The sequence below is a fragment of the Epinephelus moara genome, chromosome 9 (assembly GCF_006386435.1).
Source record: "Epinephelus moara isolate mb chromosome 9, YSFRI_EMoa_1.0, whole genome shotgun sequence".
NCBI lineage: Eukaryota > Metazoa > Chordata > Actinopteri > Perciformes > Serranidae > Epinephelus > Epinephelus moara.
This window is the reverse complement of record NC_065514.1, coordinates 34074878-34094969: the sequence shown is the minus strand read 5'-3', so window position 1 is coordinate 34094969 and position 20092 is coordinate 34074878. Positions and strand designations below refer to the sequence as shown.

The 20092-nt window shown below is 41.8% G+C and overlaps 1 protein-coding gene and 1 long non-coding RNA gene across 3 annotated transcripts in view; one reads left to right on the top strand and one right to left on the bottom strand.

The window, feature by feature from the left end:
• Positions 1 to 20092, bottom strand: part of LOC126395185 (uncharacterized) — a 523086-nt gene that overhangs the window by 424072 nt on the left and 78922 nt on the right. The gene's annotated exons all lie outside the window — the stretch shown is intronic.
• The window catches only part of pip5kl1 (phosphatidylinositol-4-phosphate 5-kinase-like 1), a 106063-nt gene that overhangs the window by 35214 nt on the left and 50757 nt on the right, over positions 1 to 20092 (top strand). Inside the window, exons 3-5 of the mRNA XM_050052409.1 lie at positions 14101 to 14151; positions 15004 to 15158; positions 15605 to 15729. Of these exons, the coding sequence (XP_049908366.1) occupies positions 14101 to 14151; positions 15004 to 15158; positions 15605 to 15729 (331 nt within the window). The remainder of the gene's footprint in view (positions 1 to 14100; positions 14152 to 15003; positions 15159 to 15604; positions 15730 to 20092) is intronic.

The following is a 20092-nucleotide window of genomic DNA, read 5'->3' as shown; positions in this document are numbered from 1 at the left end:
CCCATGTGCAGGGCTGTTGCCGCAGTGGCCCGGGTTCGACTCCGGCCTGTGGCCCTTTGCTGCATGTCTCTCCCTCTCTCTGTGTCTTTGTTAAAGGTAGGATCTGGAGGATTTTCAAACAAAACAAAATATAGACATATACAAATGAAATCCTGCTTAATCATCACCTATGGGCTTCTACTCATGTGTGGTGGTGACTCTGTTTGCAGAGCTTCTGCCCTTTAACTGTATTTTGAAGTTTTTGTGAGCTCTGACCGCTTCTGGGCAAAGATTTCCCCAGCCAATGAGAGAGCGCAGGTGCCGTGCCCGAGCGTGTCCGAGGGTGCACCAGTGCGAGCCTTGCCTGAACCTCTTCTGTGAAGCCTTCTTCCGTACCTCCGGGCTCCGTACACCCGGGAGAGTTGAGCCTGATAGGAGGGGCCAAATTTGAATGTGTGTTTACAAACAGCAACTGGAAAATCCTCCAGACCCTACCTTTAAGATTATGAAAAAAGATTGGATTATTGTCTTAAGTACTGTGTTACAGTGGTTCGCGCTGACATTTGAAATCAAATGATTTTGAGAAAACCAACAAGTTGAGGCAGATTGAATGAAGGCAAAGTGGTACCATGTGCATCTTTCTGGGGAATGGCATATGGATGCATATTGTTTATTCATCACTGGCCATTTTGAAATGGAGCCAGTAAGCTGAGGTGAATTAAATTCTATTCACAGTGCCTGTTTGCTGTGTTTGCTCCAAATGAGCTGCTCCTATTGACAAATAACACTGCTGTCCAGCCATTGTTTTTTCGAATACTGCACTGTAACTGGGCTCACCATCAATTTAACTGCCATGCTGAGGCCTGTGGACTTTTGTGAAGTATTTTGGTGATTTCTCTGTCAGAGCAGAATCTTATTGAGAAGACTTAAAGGGATCTTAAAGAGTAACCTTGGTAATTTCATACCAGGATCCTTTTATCCCAAGATTGTCTGACTGAATAATGGAAACAATTTTTGAAGTTGGTCCAGTATTGAGTGAGAGTGCTAAAGCTGGCAGCAGCAGAACAGGCTGCAGTGTAACCACTTAGGACATTTGTGCACTGTCATTATACACGTTCACTAAAAGTGTTGTTTTTTTTTGCTACTGACAGGCTCAGATTATTATTCCACAAATGTTAATTGTCTAGAATCATTATTGAAAGGATCCCTATAGAGATAGACCTATTTGTTAAAGAGTAAGATTCTTCTTACTTCTTCTTCTAAGATTCATTTTCGAAACTCCGAAATGAGTTGCTCTCTGCATGTCAGGGCTGACCGCCTCCTCACAGCGTGTGCACACACACGCACACACACACACACACACACACACACACACACACACACACACACACACACACAAACTCAACAGAGTGAAGTCAGACAACAGAGAGGCTGCTGTGCAGATGAAGGGAATATAACTTCAAGATTACTCTAGTTGACGACAACTACGATTGTTAAGTGCGATAAAACCTTTGCCAGCCAAGCCGATACTTTATCAATAGATGTGATCAGCATGTAGAAAGCCATATTTCAATCTGCTCTGTCCACAGTCTCTCATTCACCGCTATTATGATTTACGATCGCGGTTGACACAAGCACATCGCGCTTGTGGTGCTAACAGTAAAGTGTTAAAGACAAACTAAAATGAAAGCTGTCTCTATGTAGGCTAACACTTTATCTTAAAATGTACCTGAGGCAGCCGACCCGCAGACAGTGAGTCTCCTAAGTAGAGGGTAACAGCAGTAACAGTGCCAGGTCACCATCGGTCGGGCATCCCTCCTCCTCTTTCAGCTCTCGCCAGCATGTGAAAGCCGTGCCAATATTAATCCTTGTTCGAGCTTGTTTTATCGCTTTTCCGTTTTCTTTTCTTTGTCTCCTTGGACAACACCTTCACCTTCTTCCTTTTCTTTGTTGCTTCAACCATGACAACCACATCTAATTTCGTTCACCTCAGTTCGGCTACGCTACTCTAAAGAGAGGAGGGGGATATGACGAGGAGGGGAATATGATGTATGCCGTAAGGCAGCCAAATTTTGTAGTCTTTTTTGTGTCCGGGTTCCTACCTGAACCCCGAAACTGTATAGTGCCAGTGCAAGTGAAACAGACGCTCTCAAGCAATGACGGAGGTGTCATCCAACCTATTGTGAGTTGATGTACCATCACAAGGATCTTGTATATATATTTTGAGGGCTCAAAAACTCCATTGTGTTGCTTTAACCAGAAACAACACCAAGATCGGCATTGCCAAATCCATCAGACTCCATTTAAATGAACAGTAATTTTAGTGAGTATAGAGCCTGCCTCTTTTCAAATTTAACTGGGTTAATTACGGGTTTATTTCAACCAAACCAGAGTTGGCGAGTGTTGGATCAGTGGAGAGACAAAACAATGTGGCTTTTGTTTATTTTATTTTGTTTCTGTCAACTGTGATGAAGTGTCTTTTACAATGATAAAATATTTGTTTATTTTATCAGAGTCTGGTGGGTTTGGTGATAGTGATTTCAGAGCTGTTAACCAAAAAGGATCTTACTCTTTATCAAAAAGGTCTATCTCTGTAGGGATATTTTCCATAACATTGTCAGATATGTAAAATTACAACCTGAGTTTGTCAGTCAGAGGCAAAAACAAGTACTTTTAGAGTGCTTTCACACTTGACCTGTTTGGCTTGGTTAAAATTAACTCAGGCCCGTTTGCGCAGTCAGTACGGTTTGTTTGGGCTGGTGTGAAAGCTGTCAATCAAACCATGGTGTAGACCAAACAACCAAACTGGGACCACTTGAAGAAGGTGGGTCTCAGTCCACTTCCAAACTGACTCTGGTGCGATTTGTTTGTCGTGTGAAAGAAAAAAAACCAACCACAGGACTGTCTGATAGCAGATATGTGATTTTACCATGATTTCAACAGCTAAACCGAAAAAAAAAAAAAAAAAATCATCTGCTCATCTTAAAATCTGTCCACAATCTCATCATTGATTCTGATAAAGGCCATGTATATCCTATAACCTATCCTAATGCATACATGTAACCATGGTAACACATATACAAGTCAGTGTTGGTAATTTCCCTGATTAAAAAAAAAAAAAAAAAAAGTTAAAACTGCCATCATTGTATCCAACTCCATGTACTTTGTCTGGTCATTAAGTCCATGAAAAAGTGTGAGACAATGATCCCACAGTATTACATCCCGTCATTATTCACAACATACAATCTAATAATAGCCCACCAATGATGGTTACAATCAGTTGTTTCTCTTTGAGCTCTTTGTGAAACCAGAGAACATAAATATAAACATTTTAGAAGCATTAAAGTGCTGCTGCAGAAACTTCTGTTAGTCATCAGAATCTGATCTCCCCATGTGGGTCCTGATGATGCACTGATGATGCAGGACGACAAACACCAACATTGTCCAATCAACGAGTTAACCAGCAGTCGGCAGAACTTCATGTTTACTCCTCTTGGGTTGCTTGCAAGAAGTGTGAACAGGAACCAAACCGGGACTAAAATGCAACAATGTATCACACAGGTGTGAAAGCGGACGTACACTGATGGTGTGCAACTGCCCATGAACCATACATTGCAGCCTGATTTCCAGCTGCTGGCTGCAGCCGTCTTGCTCAGAAGTGGACTAGTTTCAATAATCGTTGTTTAAATTAGTCAAATTGTTTTATCATAGTGTGGTGTTTTATCATGGTGTGGATGGGAAGAGAAATGGAGAAGAAGTTATACTTAAGAGGAGTTTGTGAGGAATGTTCTGGAGGTGAAAAGAGTGTCAGATAGGGTGATGAGTCTGAAGCTAGAAATTGAAGGTGTGATGTTCAATGTTGTTAGTGGTTATGCCCCACAGGTAGGATGTGAGTTAGAAGAGAAGGAGAAATTCTGGAGTGAGTTAGATGAAGTGATGCAGAATATTCCTAGAGGTGAGAGAGTGGTGATTAGTGCAGACTTCAATGGACATGTCGGGGCAGGGAACAGAGGTGATGAGGAAGTGATGGGCAGGTTTGGTTCCCAGGATAGGAACGCAGAAAGACAGATGGTGGTGGACTTTGCAAAATGGACGGAATGGGCTGTAGTGAATACTTTCTTCCAGAAGAGGCAGGAACATAGGGTGACTTATAAGAGTGGAGGTAGGAGCACACAGGTGGACTACATCTTGTGTAGATGATGTAATCTGAAGGAGATCAGTGATGTCACACTAAACCCTGTTCAAACTCTCAGACACTATACATTTGTGTTTCTGCTTCAACAGACATAATTATAAAACCCTAGCTCTCTTTTGGTTAAGTGTGAAGGCGTTGCAAGTTGTCAGTCATCATCTGAAACCCGCCCTATATAAAATAAATGGTTGCGACAGGGCTGAATTGAGCCAGGTTGGCTGGAAATCTGAACGGGAGGGGGACCAGACGCATCTGCCGGAGCAAAAAAACATAAACTCACAGATCAGTCTGGTCCCCAGGCTAGTTACTGTCTAAAATACATTTAAAAAGAGCTCCAACTGGTGATTGCAGCAGTTGATTCCCTCTTTAATATAAACATCCAAATACCACAGCTGAAAGGGGATTCCTTCCTAAACAAGGCAAGTGTTATGCAATGTCCACCCTGCTGCTGAATGAACAGTCACAGGGCAGTATAACACACAGCCGTGTGCTACTGCTTCACCCTAATCCCAGTCAAACACACTGCTGACTCAGCAGGCTGATGCATGACTGTCCTGTCTGTTGTGTTGTATCTGCAAAGTCCTAAAAACACAACACACACACACACATGCACACATATATCTTTTACATAAAACATACAATGGCTAGAGACATATTCTTTATCCACCTTTACTTTTACTGCATTAAAATAATTAAAATATAACAGATTAAATGTTTTCCATCAATTCCTTCACGTCTGATAATGACAATAGAATAGAATAGAATAGAATAGAATAGAATAGAGTTTTATTGCCATTTGCACAAGTACATCACAGTACAGGTACATTGGAATTCTTGTGCGTTTCTCCGAGCACCAGTTAAAAACAAAAGACACAAAGGTCAATAAAGAAAACACATTAAATCACATAACAAACAAGTACCAAAAGCAAATAAATAATAGTAGTAATACAGTGAATAAATAAAAGGCACATTATGAATATTGCACATTATTGTTGTAAGGGGTTATTGCCCAATGTCCTGATATGATGTATGTATAGTGTGAAAAAAGAGTTACTGCACATTGTCCTTATGTGGTGTGTATAGTGTGAAAAGAGTTATGAGGTTATGGTGTAAGATACCTTCTCCCCTCCCTATTGTCCTGTGCCACTAGTCTGGTAGTGGCTGGGAAGAAGCTCTTGTGAAAGCGAGCACTGATGCTCCCTGGCCTGCGGTGTCTCAGGTTGTACCCCGAGTCCACCCACTGAAACAGGGCATGTGCTGGGTGGTGTCTGTCCCTCACGATGCTCTGCGCTTTCCTCCGGCACCGTTGTGTGTATATTGTCTCCATAGAAGGGAGACCGGAGCCAGTAATCCTCTCTGCAGCTCCAATGACCTGTTGCATGGACTTCCTCTCAGCCAGGGTAGTGTTGCCATACCACACTGTAATGGCGGAGGTGAGGATGCTCTCCACAAGTCCTCTGTATGCTTGGGTGAGGGGCTGGCGACCAAGTCCGGCTTTCTTTAGCACCCTGATGAAGTGCAGCCTCTGCTGAGCTTTTTTCACTGTGGTTACAGTGTGTTTGGCCCAGCTGAGGCTTTCTGTGATGTGCCGGTCTAAGAACTTGTAGCTGTCAGTTCGCTCCACCACGGTCCCCTTGGTGGTGAGTGGCTGCAGAGGGTGGGCTCGTCTCCTGAAGTCTATGATGAGTTCTTTTGTTTTGTCGATGTTGAGTACAAGATCGTTGTCCTCCCCGTAGACAGTGATCTTGTGAACCAGGTCTCTGTATGATGACTCATCCCCTCGTCTGATGAGGCCAAGGGTGGTGGTGTCGTCTGCATACTTCATAATATTGTTATTGTCCTGGGTGGAAGCTCAATCATGTGTGTAAAGTGCAAAGAGTTTAGGGCTGAGGCAGCAGCCCTGTGGGGTTCCGGTACTCACTGTGAGCGCTGCAGAGACCTTGTTTCCCATTCTCACCACCTGTGGTCTGTCTGCGAGAAAGTCCAGGATCCAGTTGCGGGTGGGTGTTGGTATTCCTAGGTCTGCTAGCTTCACAGTGAGCTTCATCGGCCTGATCGTGTTGAAGGCGGATATGTGTTGGCACCTTCCAGATGTTGCAGGATGCTGTGAAGTGCCAGGGCCACTGCGTCCTCTAATGATCTGTTTGAGCAGTAGGCAAACTGAAGAGGGTCCGTTGTGTTTGGAACCACAGAGTTAATGTGCTGTAAGACCAGCTTCTCCAGACATTTCATGGCGACAGGTGTGAGTGCCACGGGTCTGAAGTCATGTAATATTGATTCATTATTTATTATTCAGTATTTTATATCAACTCTCTTACTGCTGAGAAGCATACACATTTCATGTACACATAGGCAAAAAGCATGTGGACACTTGAACATTACACCCATATGTGACTAAAAAGAATCTCATTCACAACTATAGGTATTAATAAGAAGCCACATCTTCTACTGCTATAACATTTATACAGTGGCATGCAAAAGTTTGGGCACCCCTGGTCAAAATGTTGTTTACTGTGAGTAATTTAGCATGTAGAAGATGAAATGATCTCCAAAAGGCATGAAGTTAAAGATGACACATTTCTTCAATATTTTAAGCAAGATTACTTTTTCATTTCACTCTTTTATACTTTTAAAATAACAAGAAAGAAAAAGGGCCTGAAGCAAAAGTTTGGGCACCCTGTTACTTAGAAGCGCCTTCTTTGGCAAGTATCACAGCTTCTAAACGCTTTTTGTATCCAGCTAAGAGTCTTTCAATTCTTGTTTGGGGGATTTTCACCCATTCTTCCTGCAAAAGGCTTTTAGCTCTGTGAGATTCTTTGGCCATTTTGCATGTACAGTATTGCTCTTTTGAGGTCTATCTACAAATTTTTAATGATGTTTAGGTGGGGGGACTGTGAGGGCCATGGCAAAACCTTTCCTTTCGAGGTAGTCCATTGTGGATTTGGAGGTGTGTTTAGAATCATTGTCCTGTTGTAGAAGGCATCATCTCTTCATCTTCAGCTTTTTTATAGATGGTGTGATGTTTGCTTCCAGAATTTGCTGGAATTTAATGAATTCATTCTTCCCTCTGCCTGTGAAATGTTCCCTGTGCCACTGGCTGCAACACAAGCCCAAAGCATGATCAATCCACCCTGTGTTTAACAGTTAGAAATTCTGTTCCCTTTTTTCCTCCAAACATACCTTTGCTCATTGCATCCAAAAAGTTCTGTTTTAACTTCAGCAGTCCACAGGACTTGTTTCCAAAAAGCATCAGGATTGTTAAGATGTTCCTCTGCAAACTTCTGACGCTGACTTTTGTGGTGAGGAAACAAAAAAGCTTTTCTTCTAATGACTCTTCCATGAAGGTCATATTTGTGCAGGTGTCACTTCATAGCAGAACAGTGCACCACCACTCCAGAGTCTGCTGAATATTCTTTTGCAGTCAAACAGGGGTTTTGATTTACCTTTCTAGCAATCCTACGAGCAGCTCTCTCTGAAAGTTTTTCTGGGCTTCCAGACCTCAATACTACCTCCATGGTTCCTGTTAACTGCTTTTCCTTAATTACATTACGAACTAAGGACAGAGCTACCTAAAAACGCTTTGCTATTTTGTTATAACCTTCTCCTGCTTTGTGGGCATCAGTTATTTTAGTATACAGCGTGCTAGGTAGCTGTTATGAGGAGCCCATGGCTGCTGATTGTTGGGACAAGGTTTCAGTCAGAGTATTTATAAAGCTTTGAAATTTGTATACTTTATATTATATCATATATTAACATATACTTGCAACATAATGTACCACAATAGCTGTAATTATTATTATAATATTATTACTTAAATTAATGTTGTTGTAAGCTACTGTCATGTCTGTCCTGCATCTCTCTCTGTCTCTGACTCTATTTATGTCTCATTTTGTCATATGGATCACTGTAAATTTATTATGTTGATCTGTTCTGTGCGACATCTATTGCACCAGTTTTTCCTTATCCGCTGTGAGAGTCCAAAGGACAGAGGGATGTTGTATGGTGTAAAGCCCTCTGAGGCAAATTGTGATTTGTGATATTGGGCTTTATAGAATAGAATTGAATTGAATTGAATTTTGCATTAGCTGGCCTTTCCTTACAATGATTGTGAATGAGACAGAGCCTTAACAAGCTAATTAAGGTCTGAAACCCTGGTAAAAGTTGTCTTTTTTAAGCTAGAATTGTACAAAACAAAAATAATAGTGATCTTGCTTAAAATGTTGAAAAGCATGTTTCATCTTTAACATCATGCCTTTTGTTGATCACTTCCTCTTCTACTCACTTAACTATTCACAGTAAATACAGTAAAATTTTGACCATGGGTGCCCAAACCTTTGCATGCCATTGTACATTCCAATGGCTTTTGGCTGATAGGTGGTGTAAAAACTTGATTGCTGTTGGTAGCTGGATTATAGCCTCTACATTGGCATATCGGTCAAAATATGAGGACCAGAGAAGTGCATTTCATCCATTTATTTCTTCATTCAGTCAATTGCATTACACAGATTTGGGCCATGTGAGCCCCGCCCACCCAGGCCTGGGCAGGTGGGAGTATTTTCTACAGGTGGGTATACTGTAAATGGCCAGAAAAAGAGGTGGGTATACCCCATATGCTTGTGTATAACCTCCACTACACCACTGGTCATAACTGTAGTTTTAACTTAAACTAAATATTAGTGAGATCCAATATTGATGTTGGCTGATAAGACCTGGCTCACAGTTGGTGTTTCAGTCCATCCCAAAGGTGTAAGAGGGTTGATGTCAGTGTTCTGTGCAGACCAGTCAAGTTTATCAACCATTTCACTTACAAACCATTTCTTAATGGACCTGGTTCTGTGCACAGGGGCATCATCATGTTCACACAGGAGAAGGTCTTTCCCAAACTGTTTTCACAAAGGTGGAAGAACACTACGGTCTAAAATATCACTCTCCGCTGTGGCATTAAAATTTCCCTTCATTAAAACTAAGTGGCTCAAAGTAAGAAAGCCCCAGCACATCATTCCCCCTGCACCAAACTTTACACTTGGCAGCACAGAATGCATCCACCAATTCCTGATTCCTCAGTTAGACTGCCAGATAGTGAGGTATGATTTTTCTCTCCAGACATCAATCTAATACTTGGCGACGTGCATGGTGATGCCAGGCTTGTGTCTCACTGCTCTGCCTTGGAAGCCCCGGTTATGAAGCTGCTGATTAACAGTCCTTGTGCTTATGTTGCTTCTGGAAGCAGTTTGGAGGTCAAATGTCAAGATCACTGTAACTATGTCTGTCTCATTCTTGTGGACGTGATATCTCAGGAACACTGTGAAGGATTTTTAAATTTTCTTTTACACAAACGCTCATTTGGACCCAACAAAGAGATTACATTTTGGTAGTCAAAGGTCAAGGTCACTGTGACCTTGTATCCCTTGCATGCCTCGTGAAAGTGATATCTCAAAAACCTTGAGGAAATTAATTCAGATTTGACACAAACATTCACTTGGACTCAATGATGAACAGATTAGAATTTGGCGGTCAAAGGCCAAGGTCAAGGCCAAAACACACCGGCGCCGTACGACGGGCGTCAAAATAGCCGCCCCCATTATTTTCTATTTACAAACCCACACTGGCGGTGGCTCGATGCGGCACTTTACGCTATTGTCCTATTTTTCCAGCGTCGCCGCCCTTGAAAAAGCGCTATTTTGTACTTCCCAGCTCTCGCGGACTGGAGTGTGCAATAGAAATCCGGTTGACGCCCTGCAGCGCGACGCTTTTTGTGTGTGTTGGGGGCGGCACTGGACTCGCGTCAATGTCATATGACACCGCTGGTGTGTTTTGGCCTTTACTGTGACCAAAATACATTTTTGGCCATAACTCAAGAATTCTTATGGTAATCATGACAAAACTTCACACAAATGTCTAATAGGATATAATGATTAAGTAATCACATTTTTTATCCAAAAGGTCAACTTCCATGTGACATCATAATGTTCTGCATTAAGCACTTTTTTTGGCCATTACTTTACATTTAATCTCAGGAACAGAAGGAGAGACATTTGGTCAGATACTGAATTGGTGACACTGATCTTGGGCGTCCACCTTGAAACTGTGCTGATTGTATAGATCTTCTGTGCTGCCGGGTAGAGGTGTGTGTGAATCATCCATGTGTTCACAGACATGGATGTGAACTGTAAGAGAAACTTGACGTGTATGGAGGGACACAACTGTGGGGTGGTAATATTAATTTATTTTGGCATTGACAATATCCATCTCAAAAAAAGAAAACGCTCCCTTACACATCCTCTTGAAAACAAATGACGCTGCTTTGCATTTATCACTGGCAGGTTTTTGCTGACCTTTGCTGAAAGGCAGTGCATCTCTTCACTTTTTTTTGTGTTGCAATTTGATCTTAATGTGTCATGGAAAATTCATGTCACATACAAAGCTTAACAACTGTCATTTACCATCTGTTTTCATGTAATTATGACACAGTAAATGCATACATAAAAAGAAAATACAAATAACAATGTGTATTGTGTTTCACTTCATTTATTTCATACATTTTACTTTATGTAGGCTTTTTAACTTGTCCATACTGCTGCAGTGAACAGTTGGCAGTGATAAATCAGGTGCAGTGGCTATTTATATAAATTTCCATTCTCCCTCCCATAGTTTGCACCTCAACAACATGTTGTATGTGTCCAAACACAAAATTTTCACCATTGATGTTCTTTCGCCATTTTACCTGTGTAAAACCTGCAGTCCTTGAGTGAATAAGGATGTCATGATCCTGGTTTTCGTTTATATACAGGTTATCTAATGGACTTCGTTTTGGGGTTTTCTGTTTGTGTTCTTCATTGTTTTATGTTATTCAGATTCTCTCCTCATGTGTCATGTCAGGTTTTATTTTCTGTCTTTGTGTGTTTTCCTGCCTTATTTCTGTCACACTTGTCTTCCACCAGTCTCATTAGTCCTTCCCTGTTACCAGAGGGTTTATACCAATACCTGATTTTGCATCCACGTTTCCCTCACTTGCATCTCATAAGACACAGGGGTGAGATGCAGGGTGAGAGAAGAAATGAGGAAATATGTCTTTAGATAAATGAGATGTCTTTTCCATTGAAGCATCATGTGAAGCGACATCTGTTTCTGATGACGGCGGCAGCTGATTACAGCTGGATCAGCTGTCAGGAGGCTTTATTAACAGCTATAGAAACTTTTGATGGAGTTTGTGTCTGCACACACAATGCTATACATATCTAATGATAAAGATACAGATATAGCATCAGTAGCAGAGCAGCAATGTTTTCTCTTTGTCTAACAATTGATCATTGATATTCTTGATGGTGAATTTACTATTTAATAACCCAGAATATAGTTATGGTGTCTTTTGAACACTGGAAATGATTTATTAGGCCAAATGTTTCAGGGAAAATTAAAATTCTGTAACTCATCAACCTGATGCTCAGGACTGATCAGCCTTAGGTGTGACAGAATGGAAATGACGGTCGGTGATGTAAAAAGTGTTTCTTGCTGACAGACTCTCTGACTTTGATTGTATCCATAATAAAAGTTGATGAGGGAAATAACAGAGAAAAAGAGAGAAAAATCCTTCCAATAAATGAAGGTCATTTGTTTCCTTTTCGTGTTCAGATTTTTAACTCGCTGGTGACTCAGAAAACAAATTACATATCAAATCAAGGAGTGATACACTTGGGTTTAGTCTCATATGAATGCAGATGAAAGCTACATGCTGGCAAACCTAAAGGTAGGAGACGTATATTCTCACTGATTAAAGCGTGCTTTCACTGTGTGCTGAGACGTGGCTGAGCTTTTAGGCTCCCTCAAAACAAAGAGCCTGTGTATGACGGGGATCGGTTGCAGCCAACAACTCGTGCACATGTGTGGCTGCTGGCATTGCAGAGTGTTGCATTGCGAAAATTCATATTGAAACGTGTGCCTTAAGTGTGAGAGACAGTCTAATTAGAGATTGGACTGTAATCTGTGTTAAGGGCAGCTGAACAGTTGACCAAGTATGGACCCGGAGGCTGACAATAGAGAAGTGTATAAGGCTAGCAGGGTCATTTCCCCCGGGGAGGCCTGGAGGCTGGCAGCAGAGAAGTGTTTAAGGCCAGCCGTGTGCCGGCATATATTGTTGTTGTTGTTGTTGTGCCTGCATTGCTTGGCTCTTAGCTGTGTGTGGACTCACCAGTAAAGTTGGAGTCGAGGCTGAAATTGGGGATGCATGCTCACTTTGGAGCAGAGCGGAGGTCTGAAAGGTCAGAGAACCCGGTAAGAGTCCCCTCAGTCTGTTATCCTAGGCACTCCTTTTAAGAGCTCTGAAGAGTGATTACTCGACAGATTTCAGGATAATCTATTATTTTTATGAAAATCACTAGAGAGGAGAAGCAGTTGAATGGCAGGTGACCAGACTGTAAGAAAACACGAAGGTTACAATTGCACTGACTGTGTGACTCCGAATAGTTATTTCAGTCTCTAGAAGGGCATAAATAATCTATGCATTAGAATATATTCATAACTACATAATCCTCAAAGAGACGTGGGGAACCTGACAGGATAAACAAACTGTGTTTTTAAATAGTCAGTTAGGCACATGAATGAAATTGGCATTGGAGATATTGAAAGAGATTTATGTGGCAAGATTGTGGGTACCCCAACCTTTTCAGGGTTCCCCCATATGAGCCACGACTGGCAAAGGGAGTAGTGGAAGCCAGCACGGACGGGTATATACACATAAGCACAGCCCGAGTCAAAATCTCCAAGAGTGAAATAAATAAATTTCACATCTGATAATCTACCAATACACAAGACGATATCCAGCGGACTGACTTTGACCTCTGACGGACTGACGGTGTTTTATAAACGTGTTTGGGTCGTCTACATGTGGAACTGTTGTGTGTGCGTGAGTGTGTGCAGCTGATGGATGCATGAAACCGCACGCTTGCCAAGATTGATGCAGCTTCCAGCGCTGCCTTAACCCTCTCCTACCAAGTCCAGCTCTGATAGTTCAATTGCTGTGTTTGAGCTGTTCAACTGTATTTGAATGCATGTTTAAAAACGTGTAAAGTCAAAACGTATAAAGTTGTGCTACACATAGATGCCTGTGCCTTAAATATTTGCTATCCAGTTCAAGTGAAAAAGGGATAAATTGTAGTATTGATGTTCTGGACGTGAAAAAGAGATAAAGTGTAAGTGTGACGAAAGTGTGGTTTAAGTCTCACTCAGTTTCAATTCGGTTCAATTTGATAGTGGTTGTGGGGAGCATATAAATATAAACTGTTCAAGTGTGCTTTGTTAAGCTGAATGTCAGTGCAGACTGAGTTTGTTGCAGATAGAGAAATGTCCCCCTTACTGACTAGTATACGAATTAAGATATAAGAGGAAAGAAAACCCCTGCTCCGTTTCCTGCCTGGTGTCTTTAATTCATTGTGTTATCCTGCTTTTGGTCATTCCTGAACTGATTTCTGACAATTTGGCTGCTTAGTGCCTGAAATATTGCCAAAAATTTGGAGTAAATATGTCCCTTAGTCTTTATGTTCCTGTTAGCAATGAGTGTGGCTGAGACAGTTAAACCCACTAATAAGAAGCAGTGTCCACATACTGTTGGAAGAGTTGCTCTATCCAATCTTTTGAACTAGATGTGTACTCCAGCATCCAGATCAGTTCAGTTAAGGTTCATTTGGTTTCATATGTGAGTTATGTATTCCTGTATTAATATTTCAAAAATAAGAATGGATTGTATGTGGATTGAAGGCTAATACATTGAAGAAATACTGGTGTTTTAATCCATAATGCAAAACCCAAAATGCAAAACAATGTGCTCGTGTGCTCATTAATACTATATTATATATTATACAGTGTATAATAGATAGACAGATAGATAGATGTTCTTATTCTTAATCACATCTTTTCTCTTCCTCCCCCTCTAGAATGAACTGTCAGATACTGACTTCAGATTAGAGGTCACTCAGATACATAAGGTAGGTGGATATACTGTAAAACTTCAAGTGGTGGCCTGGGCTATTATTTGCTTAAATCACTGAACTCAACAGGCTTATATTTGGGACAGGTGTCTACTTGGGACAGGCCTTTGATTCATTTCAGACAAAACTGTTGCTTAGCAAAGATGGGAAATACAATCCAATTGTTTATTTAAACCAGTATGTATATTATTTGTATAAAATGTAGGCTTCAAATGACATATTAATTTTAAGTCACTCATTTGGGTTACGGCACCTGGCATACCAACACAACACCACTGTATCCCATTAAAACAATATTCACTTGGATTAATTTTCATAAAAACACTTTTGATTCTTTTGATTGCTGGACCCTTACGGACTAAAGGAAAATAAATAACCTACTGGGTAACTGAGGAATATATATTCTTATTTTCTGACCACTTAAGGGGAAGGGAGTCACCACTAGTTTTCGGTCTCTCTTGTTTACCATACTGGTAGTGAATTACAGTGTTCTTTGGTGGTCATGGTTATATTTGTATGCCTGATCAAAGCAGCTAACTAACATTAGCATAAGTGGGTAGCCAACAACCTGGTTTTATACATCCAAGAACTTCTGTAAAAATGAACTGCTTGGCAACCAGACCAGGCGTCCAACTGAGACAGGCGTTTATTTGCTAAAATGTGTCACAACACCAGGAGAGTAAAAGGGACTGGGCATTTGATTGGGACTAGGCATTTAACTGAAGTATTACAGTATCTCATTAACTAACAGGACTCAAATTAATTACTGTTTTGAATGCTTTCACCTGAATTTGAAGTTGCATGTGTGTGTGTGTGTGTGTGTGTGTGTGTGTGTGTGTGTGTGTGTAGGATTTTACAATGGAGACGTTTGCTGGCCCAGTGTTTGCCAGCCTGCGTGGCTCTTTAGGAATGACTGAGCAAGAGTATCAGCAGTCGCTCTGCTCTGAAAACTGCTACCTCCAATTCATCAGTAACTCCAAGAGCAAGGCCGACTTCTTCTTGACGTGAGTCATCACACACCAGCTGTTAACTCATACACAAACATGATTGTGTCTCTGTTTTCATCTGCCTTTAAATGAACATTTATTGGGACTGAGATCCTATTTACAAACTGCAAGCCCTTGATGTATCTTTAACCTTAACTGTAGACCCAACCTCATTGAAACCTTATCTGTAAACCTAACACCTTGCACAGGAATTACTCAGTTCACACAAACTTAATGACAGATGCGTACTTAGGTGGGCAAAACCTGTCTCTATTATCTCACAGTTTAAGAAAGCAAGTTGTTGCAGCTAACAATGATGTCAAGCACTTTGTTTAACGAACCAGTAAACTTTAGACAAAGTAAAGGATCAGAATAATAACTTTTCATTATAAATGGTCAGAGTGTGGCTTGTTGTAATATTGATAGGATAGAAATCTACTTAATCTGTACTTTTGAACTTCTAGAAATGATAAACGCTTCTTTTTGAAGACCCAAAACAAAAGGGAAATCAAATTCCTTCTGGCCAACCTGAAGATCTACATGGAACATCTGAAGAAATACCCCCATTCACTGCTGGTCAAGTTCTTAGGTACACACTTCACACACACACACACACACACACACACACACACACACACACACACACACACACACACACACACACAATTACAAACAGTAACNCTTCACACACACACACACACACACACACACACACACACACACACACACACACACACACACACACACACAATTACAAACAGTAACAAATTGTATTTGGCCCAGATATCTAAACAAAGTACAGTACTAACTAACTAACTAACTGAAATATAGATGTTTTAGTTTTTCCTGTTACAAACATTGTATTAATTAATTGTCAACTAATTTGATAATTGGATAATTATTTGATTAATTAAAAAAAGTTAAATTCTCTGATGCCAGCTTTTTATATGTAAATATTTTCTGTTTTCTTCACTACTCTATGGCAGTAAACTGACTTTCTATGGGTTGTGGCCAGAACAAGACATTTGAGGATGTTTTGGGAAACACCGATCAACATTTTTCACCATTTTCTGACATTTCATAGACCAAAAAACTAATCAATTATCCAAAAAATAAAAAATAAATTGACAAATCAATAATGAAAAAACAAAAACTTCTTAGTTGCAGCCCTAGTATTAATATTGGTTTATATATGTAACATTATATCATAGATACATTTATTTTGAGACAGGGTGTTTGATAGTGTCATGTTTTCACATGTGATGTGGAGAATGAGGTCAGAAAAGAGTCCATAGAGAGCTGAACTGCTCTCTATGGACTGAAAACCTTAATGTTGCATGTTGCACTTCTGACCGCACACCACATCAATCCTCAAACAGCAGCTAATGGAAAACATCTGGTGTGCAGTGCAGCAGCAGTTTTCTGTGTTCAAAAGACCACACTGCTGGTTTACCATAGTTTACACTGTTAACTATAAAAAACATGTTATCAGCACACCATAGATATTTAGATATTTATATTTAATGGCCCAACATCCATTCATCCATTTATCTATCTATATCCTTCCAATTATGCCGGGCCGAGTCGTGGGGGCAGCAGACCAAGCAAAGCACCCCAGACGTCCCTCTGCCAAAGCAACGCTTTCCAGCTCCTCCTGGGGGATCCCAAGGTGTGCCCAGGCCAGATGAGATGTGTAACCCCTCCAGCATGTTCTGGTTTGGCCCCTGGGCCTCCTACCAGTGGGACGTACCGAAACACCTCCAACGGGAGGTGTCCAGGAGGCATTCTGATCAGATGCCTGAACCACCTTAACTGACCCCTTTCAACGCAAAGGAGCAGCGGCTCTACTCCAAGCTCCCTCCAGATGTCCGAGCTCCTTGCCCTATCTCTAAGGCTGAGCCCAGCCACCTCACGGAGGAAACTCATTTCAGCTGCTTGTATTCGAGATCTCATTCTTTTGGTCACTACCCAGAGCTAATGATGGCAGATGAGGGTTGGGATGTAGATGGACCAGTAAATCGAAAGCCTCGCCTTCTGGCTCAGCTCCCTCTTCACCATGACGTTCCGGCACAGCGCCTGCATCACTGCAGAAGCCGCACCAAACCACTGATCCATCTCACGTTCCAGTCTACCCTCCACCAGTTTCTGGCAGAGAACCATGGCCTCAGATTTGGAGGTGCTGACTCTGCTGACCGCTTCACACTTGGCTGCAAACCGCCCCAGTGCATGCTGGAGATCAAGGTATGATGAAACCAAGACAACCACATCATCTGCAAAAAGAAGAAATGCAATTCTTAGGTCCCCAAACTGAAACCCCTTCCTCCTCCGGCTTCGCCTTGAGATCCTGACCATGAATATCACAAACAGGCAGAGGCCAACACCCACTGAGAATGTGTCTGACATCACCCCAAGTATATGACACAGTTCTCACTTTGGTCATATGGGGACCGGATGGCTCGTAGCAGCGAGCCAGGTACTCCATAGTCCTGCAGTACCCCCCACAAGACCCCCCAACATAGGTGGCGGGAGGGCTGTGCTCTCAGGACTTAAGCCTTGGATCTTTCATCAAAAGCCACAGATCTTTTTTAAGCTTTACCTTTTTTTTACCTTTTTTTTTTTAAACAACATTACTCTCTAACAGATTAATGTCTCAGGAACATATAGCCTATTACAGGGAAAATATTGTACTCGTTTGCTGGTTCTTTATTTCTTAACCTTACATAGGTTACTGTGGGCCGTAACCGACGGCAAAATAACAAACCTGTCTGCTTATAACAGTGCCTTCCCTCATTAGCGGCTAACTCACAACTCCCCCTCCTAGCTTACACACACACACACACACACACACACACACACACACACACACACACAAAACAGGCATAACAGTGATCCTCTTCTCAAGCCTCTGCCAATCACAGGTTGGTATCTCACACAGGTCACTAGCATAGGTGCCAGTATTGACTGACAGGCTTCACAGCGTCTAAAACACATAAGTCTGCTGGGAATGAGACGTTCACTGAGATTATGGAAAACCACTACCTACCGTAACAGACTTTTTGCTGTAGCTGAACACATTCTTAAAAGTAACAGAATCCATTTCCATAAAATCACATCACCCTGTCCGTTACACTATCCATCAATCTCCATAGCCTCTGTGAAGTCCTCCCACACCCGGGTTTTTACTTCAGTGACTGCCACAGCTGCAGCCCTTCTGGCCATCCTTCTGTCTGCTGCTTCAGGAGACCCCTTTCTTCAGTCTGACGACCTCCCTCACAGCTGGTGTCCACCAGCAGGTCAATTTGTGTGCAAAACGGAAATATTGTAAAGAGTAAATGGTTTCAACTTTCAGTTTATACCCAATTTATGTAATTCCAATACTGTTCAGGGACCCCAGTATGGAGGACTATTTAAATACACCATTTTGAAAAATGACAATGTTCCTTTTGGTTGGTTTGTACCAATGGATGCCTTAGGTCCTCATGTTTAATGTGATATTAGTGTCTTCACTGTAGCTTTAAAACTGACCCCCACTTTCCACATACTCTGTCTGCGCCGCGCAGCTCATAGCAGATACGCGCCCATTCTAGTGAGTAGCTTCATTTCCACAGCGTGCGCCGCGCAGCATCTCTGGAGCGTCCCACAAGTGCCTTGGCGCTCTGCTTCGTTAAAGATACGCGCAAGGTCTATTTTTCAGCGTCCATAGCACATCAAGCCACGTAGCTCAGATCGCACCAAACTGGAAACGAAACGCACACAGCATCCGGTAAATTTCAAAATACAACACAATGCATGGGCTACGGATTGAAAACTCTCAATTTTTTTTTAAAATCACGTCACATCCTGTCACACAAGTTGTCAGTCAGTGCGAGGAGGGCAAGGAAAGATGGACGAGGAGAAACTCATAGTTTAAGTGGAAAACCATAGTATTTTGTATGACACCACACATCCTTTCTACAAGGATAAAAACAGAAAGGAGAAGACGTGGTGTGAAATTGCAGGAGTTTTGGGAGTGAATGGTGCTTTTTATCGCGTGATTTCGCAGTTCCCATGTGTGAGCATGCGGCTCCGCTATGCGGCACGGCGCTCCAGAAACGCATCCATTGGTTGCTCCAGATGCTGCTTTCAGACATTTGTCCACAGCCTTTCTGCTGCTTTCATTGTCTGGTTTTCTCTGTACCCTGACTTTTCCTTTAGTGGTCCCTTATTTTTGGTGAGGCATTCTGACCTATCTAGTTAGGCTGCTGTCTGCCTCATGTGTTTACATTAACAGCACTTGGGATTTCTGCACATCGCACACCTGACTCCATCTGTCAGATGGACTGAACCATTTCACAATACCTGCAGGGGATGGCAAGTTGAAAAGTGTTTAAATGATAAAAATACATTTATTTATCATGTAAAAACATAGAACTTGTTGAACTTGAAATTGTTGTACTTGACCCAATTTAAAGGTCTACCACAACCTTGTCATGACCCTTGCCCTCGGGCCAGAGCCACCATCTGTATCCTTAGCAGCAGATCTGGCGTATCTGCCTACCACAGGCGTGCAATTTTGAAGACCCATTCAGACACATATGTTGGTCTCTAAGTGCTAGGTTAGAGGAAATCGAAACCTCCTCCTCCATAGGACTCGGTTAGAGTAGATGTAGTCTCGCCACCAGACAATCAGAGATCTCCGCCTTCTGATAGTCTGGGGACACTTCTTTCTAAAGTGTTTAACACACCGGAGAAAACAGCCGGCAACAAAGCAACGCCTCTTGCATTTTTGAAAAGGACACGCCCTCCTGGAAATGCGTGCTCCCCTTTTTCTCGTCCGCAAGGACACAAACACACAGAGAGCTTGAAAATGGATGCCGAGAGATTTAACTCCGTTTTATCAAACGTGTGCTCAGTCCACAAGATTGTGAAAATGAAGGACTTACAGCGACTTTGTTTAAAACTTTTAACGCAGT